This window comes from Manis javanica, chromosome 11 (genome assembly GCF_040802235.1).
Source record: "Manis javanica isolate MJ-LG chromosome 11, MJ_LKY, whole genome shotgun sequence".
In the NCBI taxonomy this organism is placed as follows: domain Eukaryota; kingdom Metazoa; phylum Chordata; class Mammalia; order Pholidota; family Manidae; genus Manis; species Manis javanica.
The window spans coordinates 117962022-117981933 of record NC_133166.1 but is presented as its reverse complement, the minus strand read 5'-3'; the positions used below and the strand labels follow the sequence as shown (position 1 = coordinate 117981933).

General features: G+C 51.2%; 1 protein-coding gene across 8 annotated transcripts; it reads right to left on the bottom strand.

Annotated features, from left to right (window-relative positions):
* Window positions 1-417: 417 nt before the first annotated feature.
* On the bottom strand, window positions 418-19778 carry LOC108393626 (neutral alpha-glucosidase AB). Of its 8 annotated transcripts, none has more exons than XM_073217637.1 (25): window positions 19618-19750; window positions 11984-12088; window positions 11727-11835; window positions 11364-11491; window positions 9044-9223; window positions 8526-8591; window positions 7643-7716; window positions 7382-7465; window positions 7199-7295; window positions 6811-6991; window positions 6054-6207; window positions 5596-5831; window positions 5387-5513; window positions 5203-5282; window positions 4840-4983; window positions 4641-4737; window positions 4222-4323; window positions 3802-4045; window positions 2891-2955; window positions 2623-2699; window positions 2441-2515; window positions 2160-2273; window positions 1925-2037; window positions 1662-1762; window positions 418-1518 (listed from the first exon to the last, which is right to left on the bottom strand). In XM_073217637.1, the coding sequence occupies exons 1-25, from the start codon at window positions 19743-19745 to the stop codon at window positions 1409-1411; spliced, it is 2991 nt and encodes a 996-aa protein (XP_073073738.1). In that variant the 5' UTR covers window positions 19746-19750; the 3' UTR covers window positions 418-1408. The 8 variants fall into 8 exon arrangements, 6 of the variants coding, with proteins under 6 accessions (XP_073073738.1, XP_073073741.1, XP_073073740.1 ...); XM_073217640.1 differs by lacking the exon at window positions 19618-19750 and adding an exon at window positions 14677-14780; XM_073217639.1 differs by lacking the exon at window positions 19618-19750 and adding an exon at window positions 13204-14670.
* Between the last annotated feature and the right edge of the window lie 134 nt (window positions 19779-19912).

The following is a 19912-nucleotide window of genomic DNA, read 5'->3' as shown; positions in this document are numbered from 1 at the left end:
CAGTTGATTAGATTTCTTGAGCTGAGGAATTCAATGAACACATCCCCTAATTCTTAACAGGCACAAGCTGTTAACATTTTTCCTAAAAAAAATATATATATATTTTGTAAAATAATCTGTAAGACGAGAAAACTTTCCTGTCCCTAAAAGCAATGGGGAAAAAATTTTTTTAAGTGCTGTTAGCGGAAGATAAGCAACCTTTACTGTGAGAACATTTGACCAATATGGCTATTTCTATTCAAGAGGGACCCCATCAGCTCTGGTCACCACTATTAACTATCTAACAAGCAGAAGAAGGCATGCACTTGTTCATTTTGCTGTATCAATGAGGCTTAGGTTGAAGCTAGATAAATATGTCAGGTCCTTGCGCTTTTAAGGGTCGGTGGTTCAGGCCCAAACAAGAATCCAGACACCAACTGTTACTTATGGTTTATCTTTACTGTTTCTCCTTTTATCAAAATCTGTCAGAGCTGGAGGCCAAGAGGAAGTAAAAAAAATTCCCACAAATGATCTCCCTTGCCCCCAGTTAGGTCTCCCCCACCCTCCACCCAGGGCTTCAGGCCAACCCTGGGCACACATGATCATCTCCCCCCTTCTCCAGCCTTCTCCCAGCAATAAATACAGGTGACCGTGCGTGATTCGATGAAACCACAACTGATTTCTCCATCTTGAGTGCCCCTCAAGGGGACAAAAAAAAAAGGGGAGCAAAAGAAGTTTAATGCCCAACCTCTCGAGGAATGGAAACTTCTTTTCCCCAAAAGGACAGGGGAGGTAGAACTGCCCCTGTCTGAACTGCAGCAGCTCGCGAAGAAATTGGGGAGAGGATAGGTTGGGATGAGAGGGAAGAGGATGTTCAGCAACTTTACTCCTTTGATCCATTCATACCTTTTCAGGTAAGGGGTGGTCCCAATCTATTAGTCAGAATAAAAAGGAAAGGGCTGACAGAGACGACCCAGAAAGAAGAAATATATATAGGAGGAGGGACAGCAGTTTGGTGGAGACGGATGGAGAAAAGGGGCCCTAAAGCCCATGGTCCTCATCTTCTTCCAAGAAATGGCATCGATACATGAGAGGCATCAGTGCAGAGGGTCTGGAGGAGATGCAGGGCCCCCAAACGACAGGAAGAGAGAAGGGAAAGTGAGGGCCCTGTGGTCTCCAGGTCTTCACAGGTGAATGTGCTCCAGTTAGAGCAACAGAGCATTGGAATAAAGGGAGACTTGGTGTCAGTGGGGTGGAAGAGGTCAGGAGACCAAAAAGGAATTCAGAGGTCTCTCATCCTACCCAGATGTTGGCAGAATCTGGATGTTGGGATAAGAAAGGTGAAGTCTGGGGAGGGTAAACTCCAAGGCAGAAGGGAAGGGTAACTCTCATCATCACCGCACCGTCCCACCCCCCAACATCCCTTGGGTTATCGTAGGTGAATGCTCCAGTCAGATGCCACATTAACACCAGGCTTGCGCAGGATCAACACAGAGGTCTCAGGGTCATGCTGGAAGGACAGGCGGCTTTCAGGCGATTCTGGTGGAGGAAGAAAGAGAGCTACGGTCATAGCAATAGGCTGTTGCATAACAACCAGTTTCCTTACAAGCAAAGTGTCCCCAACCCCGCCCCTGCATCCCCTCTTGTCCCACCCTGAGGACCAGGACCAGGTCACTCCTCACCTTTTGTCCGGAGTACCACAGCTGCTGGCTTCCCAGCCCCTATTATCACCACCCGTTCAATCCAGATGGGTGTATCAAGGTGGCCTTTGTGGTCTGCAGAGCTGGAGGGAGAAAACATGGATGTCTGTCAGGGAGAAAGATGTCAAAGCAGAAGGAAGGAGACCCACAGCAAGGTCATATTGCAAGAAAAGAGCACAGTGAGCTATGAGCATCCCCCGGCCCCGCCTTCTCCACAGGCTGCCAAAGAATGGATACCTCATTACCTGGAGACAAGGGTGTTGCCAGAGAATGAGAATCGACGCAGCAGGAACTCATGGCGAGTCTGATAGTTGAACGTGTGCCCATCATCTAGGAAGAGTTCTCCTTGGGCGGTACCCTGAGCAGGAAGTGGGAGAGGGACAGCCTGAGCCCTAGAAGGAGTGAGGGGTGCATCCCTAAGGGGCTGAGTCCTAGGAAGACAGGTAGATGGTTGAGGAGGCTCCCTGCCTATGCACTCACCTGGGGGCTGAGTGCAACGAAAAGAGTGATGGGGTCATCCTTCATACAGTCTGAAGAGCGCCGCACTCGCATCCATCGAGGCACAATTGTCCCCCCACGCTGGAACACTGGGATCTAGGGGGAGAGTAGTGCTGGGAAGAAGCTGCCCCACTGTCCAATCTTGGGCCCTGCAGAACCTTTTGCTTTTGTCTATCTCTGCCCACTTCGGTACTGGCCCCTAAAGCCCACACTCTCTCCTTCTGGAAACTACAGAAACTGGCAGCTGGACTAGCCATACTCACACTGCTTAGAGTCACAGGCAGGTACAGAGTCTGGGGGCCATGATGCTTCTGGTAACTCTGAATGTCATACCACACCTGAGGGTGGCAGGAGACAAAACAGTTTACTGTTGAGGGCTCCCATCTTATTTATTGCCTTTGACTTCCTACACCATGTTGCCCCGCTATGCCCTTTCTTAACTCACCTCCCCCTGGCCGGGCAGATAAACCTGCACACCATGAGCCCCGGAGTCTGATACAGGGTGAACCAGTAACGCATCCCCTAAAATACACCAGAATCAACTGTGAACTGAGGAGATCATTGCCAGACAGGGAACAACAAAGTATGTGCCCCCTTGCACTGCCAGCCTCACTCACTCCTCCCACTCTGGGCACCCACAGACATGTCTCCACCAAGTGCTTACTTCTCAGCCCTATCCCAACCTACCACCAACTGTCTTCCCCATTTCTCACCCAGCAGAAACTGATCATCTATACCGAAGGTGGCTACATCCTGAGGATACTGTACCCACAGGGGCCTAGGGAGGAAGCAAGACAAGAAAGGAAGGCACTTGCAGTTTTGACCAAAGTCAAAGATGCTACCCAGGAACTGGTGAGAAGGCACAGGGCTACAACCCAGGGGCCTGCACCCACACAGCCCAGCTCAGTTCAGCTATGCAGCCTAACCTTGGTGTAGCCATTTAGCTTCCAAACGTACCCCCACCTCCTCCTCCCCTGTACATACTGTTCTGCACAGCAGTCTTCCAGTTGCCACTTGGTTATCCTGGCCTGAAAGGCCTCCAGGATTAGACCGAATTCCCCTCCCCCACCTCATCTCCTACCTCTCCTTCAGGTTCCTTACTCCTGAGATACTGCTTATTTCTACTCCTGGAACACCACTTTCAAAGTAAACTCACTTTGTAATTTTTATACTTGCAGCCTGCTCTGTCTTAAAAAATCTTCCTCTAGGTCACAAAAATCTGTCCCCATCATTGGTCAAGCCTTATTTCACATGGCCTTCTTAAAAAGACCATTTGCAGAACCTAATCCCATTACCTTGTTCTATTTTTTTGAAGAGCTCATCAGTGTTGGCAGTTTCCTTATTTAGGTATTTGTTTACATGCCTGTTTTCCTTCTAAGAAAGTAAGTTCCACAAGGGTAGGACATTTGTCTGTTTCAGGGTCTGAGGATAGTGATGGATAAGGCCTGACATGTCAAACACTAAATAATGTTTACTGCTAATCATCCCTAAGTCTCCTCTTTCTCTTAATCCTTGAAATTAATTTCCCTCCTTTACAACGCTCTGGTGAATGAAAAGCCTAGAGATAGACCCCAGCCCCCACTGTGCCCCAACCCACTGACACAGGCACAACTGAAAGGCTCACCTCATGACAGGAATCCCTTCACGATGGGCCTGATAGAAGAGGGTGTACCAGAAGGGCAGCAAGGAGTATCGCTGGCCCAGGGCATCTCGGATTATGTCATGGTACTGAGATGGTAACAGCCATGGCTCACGCCGCCCAGTGTCCAAGTGTGCATGTGCCCGGAAGAATGGCTGGTATGCACCCATCTGGTACCAGCGCACAAGCAGCTCTGGCTCTGGATTTTTGAAGAAGCCGCCCACATCCGCTGGGAGAGGGAAGGGAGGAAGCAGGTTGGAAAAGAGGGCAAAGGAGGTCTGCTGCCTAAGGAGTGCCCCAGGACCCCACCCTGGACTCTCAGCTGTCTGTTCATGGCCAGGGCCTGAGTCCTCTACCTTGACCCTCTCCCACCAAACCAAGTCCCCAAATTCCTCCCCCTCTTACCCCCACAGAAGGAGACTCCCACCAGCCCCAAGCTGAGACACATAGGGATAGAAATCTTCAAATGGTCCCATTCGGCAGTGTTGTCGCCTGTCCACACGGCTCCTGAGAAAGACAAGAAGGAAGGAGCTTGCAAACAGTGAAGGGGCTCAGTCGTCTATGCAGCTGATCTCTCTGACCTGCCACATTTGCTCTGGGGCCCTCACAGTCCCACTGAAGATGGCAGAGTACACAGAGCACTTAAATGGGAAATGGGCCTCCCACTCTCTGCTCCCCTTGAAGTGCACAGCTAGTGGGACACAGTGTGCAGCTCTCAGACAAAGGCCACAGGGACAGATTTCTCCGCGAACCAGCCCTAGGTCCAAAGCTCCTCCAATCCGGCCTGCACACCCTCTGCCACAGCTCTATTCTCTAAAACTTACCAAAGCGCTGGGAGCCAGCAAAGAAAGCCCTGCTCAGGACAAAGGGACGTTCTATGCCCCCAGAGCGCAGCACCAGCCCATCAGCAGTCGCCATATGCTGGGTTGAGAAAGGAAAGAAAAGGGGTGGGGTAGCGAGGAGCAAAATCCAAGTCACCTGGTATCAGTCCAACGCCCTCAGTCTCTCCTCTCAGCCTCTTACCACATAGAAGCCATAGATGTTATGCACATCTCGGTGCTCCCAGCCCCCATAGTGCTGGGCATCCTTGAGCATGGTGACCTCAGGACCATTGAACACAGATGGTTCATTCATGTCATTCCAGACATAGAGATTGGGAGCAGAGCCCTGCGAACACAAGGCAGAACATGGGGGCAGAATGAGGACAGGAAAAAGACAAGTGTCAGAGCAGAGAGTTCCTAGGAATCCAGAAAACATACACTTCTTGGGGCCCTCCCAGGATCATCAAGGCCCCCTGATATATTATAGGCAACCAGCCAAAGCAGGGCCAGTGACGAGAGGTAGGGTGGGAAAAACAGAAGCAGTTCAGGAGAGGAGCTGCCATACCTCGTAATTGTCAAAGCTGAACATGTTAGCCCACCAGGCCCTCATTGCAGGATTGGTGAAGTCAGGGTAACCAGCTGCACCTAGGAGAAGTTAAGAGTGACTATCAACCCCCAAGGGGCAATATGGGCACCATTCTACCTACAAAGTTTCCCGATAGCCTCTCCCTCAGTGCTGGTCCACCTACCTGGCCAGCACCAGCCCTCGTAGTCAGAGCCATCCCGTGTTTTAACGTACAGACCCTGGTTCCTCAACTCATCATGTACACGGTAGCCAGAGTCCACCTTGATATGGGGGTCCACAATGGCCACCAACTGGGGGCAAGGAACAAGGGTGGTCAGAGCTCCCCAGGGCTATCATGCCTGAGGAGACCAACCATAGCTACAGTCCTCTTACCTTCCTCCTCTTGGAGGCCAAGTGTTCAAGCATGGTGAGGGGTTGGGGGAAACGGCTAGGGTCCCAGGTGAAGTACCGCTTGCCATCAGCATGCTCAATGTCCAGCCAGATGACATCGCAGGGCAGGTTGTGATCATCGAAGCCCTGGTCGACTTCCAGCACATCGGCCTCGTCCCGGTAGTTCCAGCGGCTCTGGTGGTAGCCGAGGGAGAAGAGCGGGGGCAATGCCTGGGTCCCTGCAGGTTCAGCAAGGGACGGAGGTCACAATGGGGTCAGGCCTAACCTGGGGCCAATGGGAACACAAAAAATTTGAAGCAGGCTTATAAACTAGAGGGAGGCTGAAGGTTCAGGGCCAGAAAACAGGCTGAGGCACAGGACTTCTGAAAATGTCACCCCGCTCAAGAAGACAAAGGCTGGAAAAGGAGGTTGTCGGCTAATAGAGCGGGGATGCTACATACCTGTGAGACTAGCATACTGCCAGAACACATCAGAGACAGAAGGCCCCAGAAGCAAGAAGACATCAACGATGCCACTCTCTGACATCCAGCGCACATCCGTCTGCGGGGTCTCCCCAGAGCCCTGCAGGTAGTCTAGCATCTTCCCAAACAAGGTCTGCAAAGGGGATGAGAGAGGTCTGATACCTGCCCGCTATTCCCCAATCCAGAAACAAAGCAGCAATGGTCTCAGAGTGCTCACACAGTTGGCTCCCGGTGAGTGGCTTTGGGCTGAGATTAAATGCCACCTCCTCACTGGGGCTTTCCTGGGCCACACCATCTAAAGCAGCACCACCCATCCCCATGGAACCATTACATTTCTGCCTTAGCACTCACCTACTTTGTTACCTACTCATGCCTACTTTGTTACGTGCCTGTCTTCCTCCCTGAAAGTGAGAACCTTTTCTATCTCACTCAGTAATATATGTCTATCCTCAGCACACAGACCAGAGTCTAGTATGAACTGTGTACTAAGTAACAAATGTACTAGTACAACTGCAGGAAGCACAATACCTTTCCCATGAGTGTGTGTCTCCTGGGAGTGACTGGGGAACTTAAACACTGCACACGAGGCCAAGGGCCCCTTCTCTCCCCATCCCTAAAGAGGTATCTAAACAGGCCATTCCACCGACATCTTCAAAGCTAATGCCCCTGGCACATATCTTTGTCTCCAGCCTGAAGACTCACTCTCTTTTATTTCTCCCCACACCTGTGTTCTCACCTTCCCTGCTGTGTTAGAGGAAATGTCAACCCAGGTCTCAGCGGCATTGAGCCAGAAGATGCCCAGGTCCCGATGAGGGCTATGTGCCAGGAGCACGGGCACAGATCCATACAGAGCCATGGGGTTGTACAGCTCATACTGGAACACATCCAAATTGTAGAGGCGATATGGCTCCCCACCCCTGCAGGCAGACAGACAGACTAGCCCCAGGCCATTGCACATGCAACTCCCACCCCACAGACACAGGTGAGGGATAAGAACAGACCCCTCTACCCTTTCTCAAAGAAAAATTTTCTGATCGCCGAAAGTGATCTGCATGCACATCTCCCCACAAACCTGACTCCCAAGCACTCTGTCCCCCATATTCTCAGGTTACCATGAGACTCACTCAGTGACTTTCAGCCTCAAGCTGTCTGCATGCTCGGGGATCCCATACACATGCTCCATGCCTGGCAGAGAGAAGTCCAAACCCACAGACGTGGGACCTAGAAGGAAGGCAAAAGAAGGCTCCAGAGCTTCTGCTTGGCAAGGACTCCCTGCACCCCTGTCCAGGGCTCTCCCAGTCCCTCACCATATGGCTTGCTGTCAGAGTGAGTTCTGAATGTTTCCTCCCAGGCTCCTGGCTCATCTTTCTCTGCCTTCCCCTGAGTCTCCTCTGGCTGTGAGGAGGAAAGCAGACCACTACCGAATCACACACCAGTTCTCTCTCTTCCCCGGCCCCTTTGCTAAATCCCATCCTTGATGGAGACACTAAGCTCAAGTTTCCTGTGGGTGGGCCTTTCCCCTCCAACCTCCCAATCCGCCTTGTGCTCCAACCACCATTCCCACCAACTTGCCTTGTCTCCATCCCCAGGTGTTTCCTCGGGCTGGGCCCCATCGCCCTCAGCTGGGTCTTTTGATCCTTGCCTGGAAGGTAGGAGAGCTGTCTGCTCCAATCCAGAGGGGGCAGGGACGAGGGGCTAGTGGAAGGAGGGGTGAGGGAATAGAGAGCCAAGGGTCCAAAGGAACGAAGGCATTGGAGGAAGGGACTGAATGTTAAAAGCTTGGAGAAGGACCCCCCAGTGAGCAGATACATGTGCAAAGGATGGGGAAAGAAATGAGAAAGGGAAACGAGGAGTAATGCCACCAGGAGGTGCCTTCCATACACAGGCCCAAATCACCAGCCTCTGCCAGCATTCCAGAAGAGATAGGCAAGGTGGTTCAAGGGTCTGGATTCAGAATGCCAGTACTGGCTCTGCTGCCTCTCAGAGACTGGCCACAAAAGGCTCACTGGGCCTCAGCCTCCAGGCCTAATACAAAGGTTTTGCAAAGGCAAGTGGGTCATACCATGGGTCAGGCTGCTATAGACATATGCAGGTACTCAAACAAGAGGTTCTGCCAACGAATGCTTTCAAGGGCAACTGGCAAGCAGCTCTACCCAGAGCCTCGGTGCACCCCAGCAGAGAGCCAGGAACACTGGCAACAGACAGCATCTCTCTCCACCCCTTGGCAAAGCAAGAAGCTCCCTACATTCCTTAAGGACTTCCAACATTTCATCTTCCTTCTCCCAGGGGGTTCCCAGCCAGGGGAGCAGGGACCAGATCCCACAGAGCTGCGGAAAAAGGGGTAAATGAAGGGCAGGGCATGAAGGGTCCAGGGCACCTTCCCCCGGGGGCCAGAGTAAAGGGTGGGTAATGGCAAAGGAACAGATACAGTACCAGTGGCCATGGATTTACCTAGAGAAAAGGTTCTTGATCTTATCCCAAACGCTACCGAGTGTGAGACTAACTTTATCCGAGAAACTGGGGCAGGAGGAGATGGGTAGGGAGGGGAAAGGAGGCACAAAACCAACACAAAAACAGAAACATAAAAGTGAGTTTCAGTTGACAAACTTCCAGAGATGTCAAGGAGGGGGAAGAAATTTTTTTTAAAAAAAAGGAAGAAAATAAACCTGGGAAATGTGATGGCACGAGAAGGGGAAGAGGGAAAGGCAGACCCAGGCTGGCCTCCCAGAAGAGGGGCCCAGGGTCCAACTCAGGGTCAAAAGTGACTGCCCCCTGGTCTATACAAAAAATGAGAAAACTGTGACCCAGGACGGCTTCCTACCCTCCCTGAAAGTCAGCTTCTCCCAGCCCCCAGCCCCTTCCTGGCTATCCTGCCACCCTGTCTCCTCCCAGGGACCCAGTGCCAGACCCCACAACACCTCTAGGCTATTTCACACTAGATCCCCTTCAGTCCCGACCCCTGTACTCACGAGACCCTGGGGGCCCTCTGGTGCTCAAAATCCAAGAGTCCACGGGCATTGACACTGAGTAGAAGGCTGCGGTCCTCTAGCAGGTCCAGACGAAATGGCTTTGCCGTCAAGATGATTTTATAGGGTCCCTCAGCCACAGTTAGCTCCACACTGTTCTCATCACGGCCAGAAATTGAAAGCCTGGGGAAGAGATCAGAAGGGGCATAAAGAAGTACAATGGGCCAAGAGCAATGATGACACTTCAGAAGAGGGGGGGACTGACTAAGAGCTACAGGTAGTATAGGAGCAATGCAGAGAGACACAAACTGACCAAAAGAACCCAACAGACAGCCTGGAAAGGGACCCAAGCATACTTTGAACTTCAAAATATAACACAAGGTAGTATAGTAGTTAAACAAGGAAAAGGAAGGCTATTCAGTAATGGACAAGGAAGTAGATTTTCTGGATAGGAAAAAAGTTGTATTATATTCCTATATCCTATCAGATACAGGTATCATCTCTACAAAGATTATGACTTAAAATCTAAAAGTAAAACCTTTAGAAGAAAATATAAACAAATATTTTTCTGACCTTGAGGTAGAAAAAGATTATGGAAACACAATTTAGAAAATGTTAACACCAGAATGTAAATGACTGATATATGGACAACATTAAAATTCAGAATTTCTATTTATCAAAAGACACCTTTAGGGTCATCAAAAACAACAAAAGTCTGAGAAATTCCCTGTGTAGAGCAGCCTAAGGAGACATGACAACTAATTGTACTATGGTGTTGTGTTTGGGTCCAGGAACAGAAAAAGGGTGTGAGGTAAAAACTAAGGAAACCTGAATAAAATATGGCCTTTAACTAATAATAACATCAATTCATTAGGTGTGACAAATGTAGCACAGTAATGTTAACAATTGAGGAAAACAGGAGCGCAGGGTATACAGGAACTCTCATGATACTCTTGCAACTTTCTACAATTCTAAAACCATCCTAAAATTTAGAAATCCTTTTTTTCAAGGTCCCTTCAGGAAAGTAAAAAGATGAACTACAACGTGGGAAAAGATAGCTGCAATATATATGTGATAAAGTAGTATCGAGACTGAAGAATTTCCACAAATCAGTTAAGAACAACACGGAAGGAAAAGCATAGCTGTGGTCTCCCACTTCACGGTACAGAAAACCAAATGACAGCTGGACACATGAGGACATGCTCCATCTCATTAACAAGCTGGGAAAGACAACCAAACCAAGACACCACGGAACATGATTCTCCACCTGTTCTATTAACAAAAATTAGGTCCAGGAGTACTACAGGCTGCACAGGGTGTGATCGGTGAGGCCTCTGTATACTACAGGTGGAAGTGTCAACTGGTAGCCATTTGACCTTTACCTTGGAAGGCCGATCATTTTCATTTTCTGCAACTCTGCAGTTCCTCTCCTAGCTATACACCAAAAAGAAACTCCTGCATGAGGACACAGGAGACATGAATGTTTGTGTCAACATTCTGAATGGCAAAACACTGAAAACAATCCGAATGCCCACTAACACAAAAATAAAGTTGGGGTGTATGTATATAGCATAATATTTTACAGCAGTAAAAATGAATTCCTAAAGCTACATACAAGACAGTTCAATAAAGTTACATGAAAAAAGGAAATCCTGGAAGATCACATTCACTAAGATACTTTCCCTGTAAAGCTCAAGAGCAAACAAAACCACACAATTTATTGCTTAGGCACATATACACAAGTAAACGTGTATGTACATACATATTTACATACACATACACACACGTACAGCTGTAACAACAAAAACAAGGGAAGAACAGACGTCAGAATAATGATCTTCTCTGGGGGAGTGAAGGGTACAGGACAGTGAGAAGTACATGGTTGGGCTTGGTGCAGGGTACACAGGGTAGAGGGTTTACTATGTTATTTCCTGTTAGGTACTTTAAATAGAGCCACGCATGCAGTAAGACAACAGTGTGTCATGATCCAAGAACCTGAGTAATTCTATCCTGAATATCTGAGGAAAAAGAAAGGGAAAAAAAGGAGGAAGGGAAGGGAAGGGTGAAACCACCCAGAGGGACACTGGATTCCTGGGGGCAAGGTGTGTGGCCTTGCTGATTTCCTCTTACATTACCAGCGCCTAGCCCAGGCCTGGCACAGAAGAGGAAGCAGTATCTGTTTGCTCAGTGAGTGAAGATAAAGGGTAAAAGAGAAATCAAATGAAACAGGAAGAGATGGGGAAAGGTTGAAAAGAGTGTCGAGGTGCTAGTCAGCTTTTATCCCAACATGACAGAGAAGGTTTATGTGAAGCAGAAAAATTACCTGGCTGTGGGGGGATCAGCCACCAACACGTCTGGCACACGGTATCGCGGCCGCCGGGGCTCCAGTTCATCAATCCTGATCCGAGTCATATTCTTTTGAAGTCCCTGGAGTTCTAGCACCAGCAGTACCTGTGGAGGCAGAGGTTTGGATCTGGAGAAAAGACAGGGCTACATGAAATGCCCTGTAACCCCAGTCCCTCCTGAGGTGTCTCTCCCTTCTAGCTCTTTGCCCAAGGGACCTGAGATCTGAAAAGTAAAAGCCCCAAACTAGACTGGGACAGAGCATTGGTTACAGGTTCCCCTTCATGAATTACCCCTTAGCCATTTCCCTACCCCCACCAGACTTTTCCGTTTCTCTCCTGACCTTGGTGACCTCGTTAATCAGATGGACTGTGAGGGCATCGGGACCAAGTTCCAGAGAGTCCAGCAAAGCTCGGTATGGAGAGAGGCCTGGCCGTATGCTTCGCTGCCTCCTGCCAAGTGAAATGGTTGATAAGGTGGGAGGGTACCCCAATGTCCCTAGGTCCCTCTATCACCTGCAGTGTCCCCAGCTACCCCATCTGCCATGGACACCTCCCATATCACCCTACTTTTCCTCCCATTCTCCAAGAAATATCATACTTGCAGAAGGAACTCTCTTCACAGGTCTTAAAGTTGCTTCTATCCACAGCAAGGGTAATTCCCAGGCAGAACCCTAAATAAGCCAATGCCAAACCTGTCCAAGACCTAAGGAGAAAAATGACAGAGCAAACAATCAGCACCAGGGTCAGAAAGGGCCCCACCTTCTGTGGCCGCCTCCTGCCACAACACTAAGGGGAGAAAGATAAAGTTTCATTAAATAGAAAAGAGGGTAGAGTGGACATGGGGTTAAGTATCAGGTCTGAGGATTTGGCTCATTCACACCTTCCCTTCAAAAGGCAGAAGCAGGGGACAAAGGATCTTTGGCCTTCAGAGGCCCTGGTATTGACTCTGGTTACATCAGCCTCTCAGAGGAAAGGAGCATTAACCAGTCCTAGGGGAAGTGGTGGTACCATGTGTGTGGAACACAGAAACAAGGCAAGCCATGCTTTTCCATGGGCAAGGCATTAGGTGGAGCTACAGGAAAAGAGTTAAAGATGTAACTTCAGCCAGCCTACTGGTCAGTTACTAGGGTTCTAACATCCAAACCCTAGGCATCCTGCTTCTCTGACCTCCCAGCCTGTATCTTCAAAATAAGTCCCTACTGTCACTACCTATGCCCACGAAGAATAAAAATAGCTGACATGTATTGAGTTCTACCCCAAGGGGCCTGACTAATTGCTCTATATTCCATTTACAACAACTCTGTCTGCAGTTTTGTAAAATGTCAATATCCTGGTCTCACCTGGAGATCCTGATCTAATTGGCCTGAGTGGGGCCTGGGCATCAGCTTTTTAAAAGTTCCCTAAACAACTCTAGCGGGCAACCATGGCTCAGAACCACTTCTTATATGCACTATCTCTTTTCCCTTTCTTCTCTTGCTTTCTTGGTGAATGAAGGGTTGGGGTACTTCCCAGATGGGAAAACTGTAGAATAAAAGATTCAACAATCCATCTGTAATTGAGCACTGAAACTGGGATTAAACTCAGTTCTGCCTGACTCTGGAGCCCATGTACTTCATGATGCACCATACAGAACACCAACCATCAGGAGGGCCTGCCTCACTGAGGACCAGCATGCCAAGGTTACCACAAACTGTCACTTTCCCAACATGCTATCAAATGACAGACAAGGAACAAATTGGTTTGAAGGATATATTCATCCATGCTGAGAAAATCCTAAACAGGTATTCTCAAACTTTAATTTATTCCGTTAAGAATTACCTGCAGTGCCTAATAAATGAAGATTTCCAAGATCGGGTAATTCGCATTTTAAACACACTCTCCCAGCAACCAAAGTATGTAGTCCAGTATCAAACTCTGAGCAAGTTTTCCAAATAGGGAGAAAAAAAAAACACAGGCTTCTTCTAAGCATTAAAACTGTGCAACCTGCTAACACAGTAACTAAAAAGTAGGGTCTACTATACATTGTATTCAGCATTAGCCTCAGTTATCTGCTTGAAAGCTGAAGGTAAATTTATCACAAGAGATCACAAAAATGTGCAAAACAAGCCGGGCAAGACAGAAAAGATGAGAAAAACACAGGCATTGTAGTCTAACAGTCCAGGCAGGAATTGGTAGTAGCAAACCAAGCAGAAGAAATGCTACCAAAAAACTCAACAAGGCATGTGACCCGGGTCCTGAGGAGCGACTGCAGCAAGCACCCTGAGCCACTAACCCTATGTCCACCTGCCCAAAGCAGCAGTAATCAGAAGTACAGTGAGTTAAATATCTTCTGGAGTCTTATTTGCACAATCTATAAAATGGATTTGGAGAGATGCCAACGGGGTAAGATTTCTAAAAGATCTTTCAGATGTGACCTGTTGGAAGGCCCTAGGAACTGAGGGATGATTGAACGCCCCTGAGCCAGAGGTGGTCACAAGCCTAAGTCAGGAATGAGCCACAGGGCAGGGTGCACCCGTTTATTGTTTCAAATCACAGGGTTCCAGACAGTTGAGTTTACGGTCCATGCTTCTGTCGCTGCTGCCTGTGATACAAGCCTCTCCCATCCAGTATGTATCCGTTGGGTCCTTGTAAACGCTTTGTGGCACTGGTGATTGTTTCGAACCGTTTTTTCGGTAATATAAACTCGAGAGCGCAGACCAAGCCATTCGATTACATGTTGTGTTTGAGCAACATCATCCAGGCAGACTGTGAACTTACAGCATCCGGCCCCAGCCGTGCCCAGAGACCGTGAACACCGAAAAAGCCAGGTATGGTGTCCACGAGAAGACAAGGGCAAGGCAGGGGCCGGGACTCTGTCGGGGAGAAGAATAGTGCAGGCCGGACTGCCGGCCGCGGTGCTTCCAGCGAGGCTGAGGGACCGCAGGGCAGCAGGATGCGTTCGCGGAGACCGGGCCGCGTCTAGTCCCCCGCCCTGGCGGCCCCGCTCACTGCAGGAAGGAAGCGGCAACGTTAAGTGCCGCGAGCGCCCGGGGAACGGCGGCGGCTGAGAGCGGCCAGACCAAGAAGAGCGCACGGCTGCGGCTTGCTGAGCCGCCGGGCCGCGGCGGGGAGCCCCCAACGCCGCACTGATCTACCGCGAGGAAGCTGGGGAAGCCTGAGGCCCCTCCAGAGAGACAAAGGGCCCTCATGAGGCCGGGGCTGGCAGATGCTCAGGCTGACATATAGGAAGGAAAGATGGGCTTGGGGTGTCGGGGTTCGCCCCGGCGCGCCCCCGGGTTCCGGGCTCCTCACCGCCTCCTATGCGCTGCCACTGCCGCTACCGCCGCCATCTTGCGTTGGGTTTGCTCCTTGACCCCGAGCCTCCCCTCCTGCCGCGCGCATTGAGCCACGTATCTTAGCGCCCGCCCCTTCCGGTCTTTTCATTGGCCGGGCCACAGAGCGGCCGGGCGGCTGTCCCATTGGCAGAGCGTGAACATTAAATGATCGCGCGGGGAGGGGGAGAGGCGTGGCTGGAGCGGGGGCGGGATTGTCCAGAGCCAGGCGCTGTCCGACTTTGCTGGCTCTAAGCATCAGACAAAGGCACTGGACTCTGTTTTCTCAACTCGGCAAATTTTATTCAGAAAAAAGAGCTGGGGAGGAAAAACGTGACAGCGCTCCTTAGGCCAAGGTCTTAGAAACCTCCACCTTTCTGCAACACCTTGGCTTCCTACCCCACAGCTCAACCTCCCTCAGCCTCTGGGGTTAAGGAAAAGGCTATGTCCCCTGCCGAAGAAGAGTGGACGGTGAAGGTGCCTGAAAACGGCCAGAGAAGAGGCCCAGGCGGTCAATGTTTCGGTGGAGGACACTGTGCAGCACGGCCAAATGGGGCCCACCCTCGCCCCCACCCTCCCTGGAAAAGTCCCGGATGAAGCGGCCCCGCTCTGACTGGAAGATGAACTTCTGGGGCAAGGGCCCATGCTCCCGAAGAAAGCCCCAGACACTGAGTAGCAGAAGACGCACTTCAAAAGGTGCCAGTTGGCTAAATACCTCGTGCATATTACCCAGAGCTGGTGGTAGGAGGCTTCCCTCAGCCATGACAGCCACCAGAGTGCAGGATGCCTCCAGATGCCAGGGAGAGTGGGCTGTATCAGGGTGGCGAGAGGCTTCCCAATGCCCCAAGAGGGCAGCCAGCAGCCCCCGCAGCAACACGGAGCAGTAGCACAGAGCTGGGGGAGCAGCTGCTACCAACTTTAACAGCTCAAAGAGCAGGGGCTGTTCTCGGAAGCGCCGACCAATGCGAAGATCCCTCTCTACGGTGGCCCGCGCGTGCTCCTCAGGGGGCCAGGATAGCTCTGCACCAGCTGCATCTGGACACACACTCTCCACCAAGGTCACTGCGACTGCTTTGGCTGCCTCAGGGCTCAGGGTGGGAGCCCCCCAGCAGTCCCCACATTCAGTGCCCCCAGGGGCACTGCAGCAGTGCACCAGGAGGTTGAGGAGGCTCTGGTTGTTATAGATCACTTCCTGCTGATTGCGTGACTGGACAAACTTGGGCGGCTTAAGGCCATGGCCAATGACTCCAGCGTGGAAAACAGACCAAATCCCTCCAGGGCCAGGAACAGCTGCAGTGTGACGCCGGTTTGTGTCCAACAGGGAGGCAGAAGCCAAAGGAGCTGAGACTGAAAGAGTCTCATTGTCCCCATCCACTTCCCCTCCAAACAGTTCCGTGTTGCCCCGATGTAAGGCTCCCTCAACAAGCAGCTGCAGGACAGCCTTGAGCCCAGCTGGGGAAGTCTGAGAGAGGCGGGTCAGAAGCTGGGAGGCCGAAGCCACACCAGCTGGGCCATGCAGCCTCAGAGAGGCAAAGAAGCGATGCACTCCAGCTCTCACCAGTCCCAGGAGTTGGGAGGGGGACAGGGCTTCTGGAGGAAAGGGACAAATGGCCAGGAGAGAGGCAGCAGCTTCAGCTACTTCTTCTTCAGGATGTAGCAGGAGAGGAGCCAGGTCGGACAGATGGGCTGAGGCTGACTCCCCAAACCGGGCCCCTAGTGTTCCAGGACCCTCACCACCCTGCTGTTCCCATCCAACTAACAGTGCCAAGTTGCGCAGGAACCGAGCGGTAAAGGGAGGCTGCAGAGTCCCTGCGTGTACCCGAGCCAGGCAGCTTCGGAATGCAAGAGGCAGGAGGCCAGAGAGACTGACCACCAGCCCTGCATACAACTGGGTGGCCAGACTCAATTCTTCAGGGCTTCGGGCCCGACTCAGGAGATGACCCAAGGCCTCAGGTCCACAGCTAGGTCGGGTATAGACAGAGAGCAGGCCCAGGAGCTGGTGCTGCCAGAGGAAGCGTTTCCGTTCCAACCGTAATGTCTCTCCACACAGCTCCCCTACATGGTTTCTTAGAGCATCTAGAAAGGGCACATGGCGAGGGGGTGGTGGTGGGCCTAGCACCCCTTCTCCAGGAGCCCCACCCCGGTGATGAACCAGTTTTTGCAGGTGCAGCAGCAGCAGCTGGATCAGCCGGTCACAGGCCTCACGCACGGTGTCTGGCACAGCCAGGCCCTGGGTAGTAATGACTGAGGCAGGCATGGCTGTGTCCACCAGGAACTGCAACAGGCGGTAGGCACCTGCCCCAGAGGCCTGGCTCACCAGGTGCACAGCCAGGTTCAGCATGTTGTCCAGCTCCTCTCGAGGGAATCCCTGCAGGTGTTGCTGCAGCTGGCTTAGCACAGCTGGGGGCTTAAGGCAATCTACCAGCTCTCCAGAGACTGTACCCAGCAAAGCTGGCGACATGACCGCCAGCTGTAGTAAGAAGGGAACCGTGGCCTGAAGGGAGGGATCCCCACTCCGGCCCCCAGTACCCCCTGCCAGGCTATCATGGAACATTCGTAGGAGCTCCCGTCGGATGCTGTCTCCATGGCGGGAGGCCAGGTGCCCTAGGATGCCTACAACTGATGCAATCTTAGGCACCCGTTTCTCTCCAGGCATAGCAGGAGATCCAGGGAAGGGGTCTGTAGAGGAGGTCTGAGAAGAGCTTCCACTACTACCGACTCCACCTCCGGCCCCACCATGAACACAGAAATCCTTAAGGCCACAGGAGAGAACTCGGGAGATGATGGTGCCAGGAAAGGAGGAGCCAATATGGGCTACAACCCAGTCAAAGTGTGGGGAATGTTGGACAGATGTATCCAACAAGGCATCCACGCAGGCATCTGGGCAACTACCAATGAGAGCCGAGAGGCACTGAACATAGATGTCCATTAATGTGCGTGTTGCCCGACAGCCCATCCACAGCTGCAACAATTCATTGAGAGAGCCGGTGGCATGAGGGACACGCTGGTGCTGGCCTGAGTATGTGCTGCTCAGTTGGCCCATGAGGTCAATGGACCATGCACTAATGACAGGTGCCCAAGCCTTTGGGTTGGCCCGGATAAACTCAGACAGCACCTGCTGCACTTCCTGTACCACATCCTCTAGACCAGGTCCTCCAGCAGGGATATGGGAGGATGGGGGTGGACGGAGGTGAGGTGGGCCAGACACAGGGCTTTCATCCAGGGCAGCCAGGTGGGCCCGGACACTCTCATCAAAGACTCCTCGTAAGTGATCAAGCACAGCCGCCCGAGCAGGCGGCAAAGAGCGGAGCAGGAGAAGACCGCAGCGAGCATGTTCCCGGGCCGAGAGTTGGTGGCCCAGAATAGGGTCAACACCAGTCAGAAAGGCCTTGATTTCTTGGGACAGCTCCTGAGCACTATAAGGAAGCAAGAGAGGCAGACTTACAGTATCAGGAAATGTTGGGCAAGTTAACTTCTCTCTGTGAGCTTCAGTTTCCTTCTATTTAAATAGGGATAACTATACCTCTCTCATAAGAAAATGCTCATAAGGCACTTAAGCACCACATCTAGTTCAGACTAATCACTCAATAAATGCTATTTTTCCTTCAATAACAATACCAATATTAGGTAACTCTTCAACTGCGTCAGGCACTCTCTTAAGTAGTACTTTATATGTATTACCTCAGCCCAATAAGGTAGGTATTATTATGATCCCATTTTACGGATAAGGAAAGCAAGGTTAAGTAATCAGACTATAAACTTCAAGAGGTAGTAAACATTTCTGTGCTCTTCAACACTGAATCATTGAGGTGCCTGGCATATGGGAAGTACTCAATAAGTATGTTGAATTTGGCAGTATATATATATATATCTTTTTTTTAGATAATAAATTTTAATGAATGTTAACACATTAGTCACAAAGAAAGGATTTCAAAGTTATACCAGTTTACACTGTAAAGAAAACTATGTGCCTAAGCTGATATTTAAAATTAAACTGGGCATTGTTATGACCATCATGAATAGTAATTCAGTATGGAATTTGGCAATATATTTTGTGCTCCTATATCTGCTTTAAAAACACCTTTCCAGCTTTACTGAACTCCCCGACACACAACTTTTTGCTCTTAATGCAAAGAAAACCCTAAATTCAGACTTGCCCCTTATTGAAATCCCTCCCAATTCCCCTTTCTTCCCATATTCTGCAAGCATCCTCACCATCCACTGTTTGGGCTCCACTACAACAATCACCACCTCCCAGCACCCTCAGTGTGCCTAGGAATCAGGCTGTCCCAAGGCACAGCCAAGATCTGACTTCCAGCCCTTCCCCTCCCAAAACACAAGGGTTCAGGCTCAGAGATTCGGAAGTCAGTGTTATTGGAAGAGGCAAAATGCCCTTCCTCTTACTGCCTTTTCTGCCAAAGAGCATCCTCTAGGGGCTGGAAGGGCTCTGACCGTGCCATTCCTCTCTGATTCCTCCAAACAAGGAAAAAACAAAAACACTAAGGTGAGGGGAGTGTCTCCGTTGGAGGGCAAAGGAAAGACTGGAAGGATTCTGTGGGTTTCTAGGTCTAAGATTTCTGAGAATCTCCATGAGTCAGAGGACCCTGGGTTTTCCCTACGGTTTAAAAAGGGCAGGGCAGCCGGCTTCCCAGGAGTTACAATATCCCCAACTCTTGGGAGAGCAAGGCGGGGATCTGGGGTAACTAGGCACTGGGTTTAGGGGGAGGCAGTAGCAAGATCTTGGGAGTGCGGGCACTGGAGCCCAGAGTTTTGGTAAGGCAGTCCCCGAATTCTGGTAAGACCCAAGAATCTCTGAGAACCCTGACGCGAGTTCTCCAGGTAGTATCCGGGTTTCTGCCGAGACGGCTGGGGGTCGGCGCGGGGCCGCGCGGTGGGGGAAGATGCCAGGGGCTCCGACTACCTGAGCGGCGCGGGACCGTGGGTGGCCGGAGCAGGCCCGGGAGGCCCTGGGGCCCCGGGAGGGTCGCACAACGCGGACATCCCAGAGCCCGCGACCGAGGCGAGAGCAGCGGAGCGCAGGCAGCGCATGCGCGCTAACGAATAGCCCCGAAAGGAACCGGCGGCGAGGCCTCTCAGGAAAACCAATCCGGCAACGTCGGCGACCGTCACACTTTGGTTCCGCACCGTGTCGGACTGCGACGGAGCAGGACTGCGATGATGACAGCAGGAAGCCAAACCGCCCTCCACTCAACCAT

Coding starts and splice junctions, on each gene's coding strand:
- LOC108393626 (XM_017654571.3), bottom strand. CDS start 19,745: ATGCGCTGCCTGCGCTCCGCTGCTCTCGCCTCGGTCGCGGGCTCTGGG. Junction 18,113..19,617: donor CACGGTCCCGCGCCGCTCAG/GTAGTCGGAGCC, acceptor GCTTCCTTATAG/TGCTCAGGAGCTGTCCCAAG.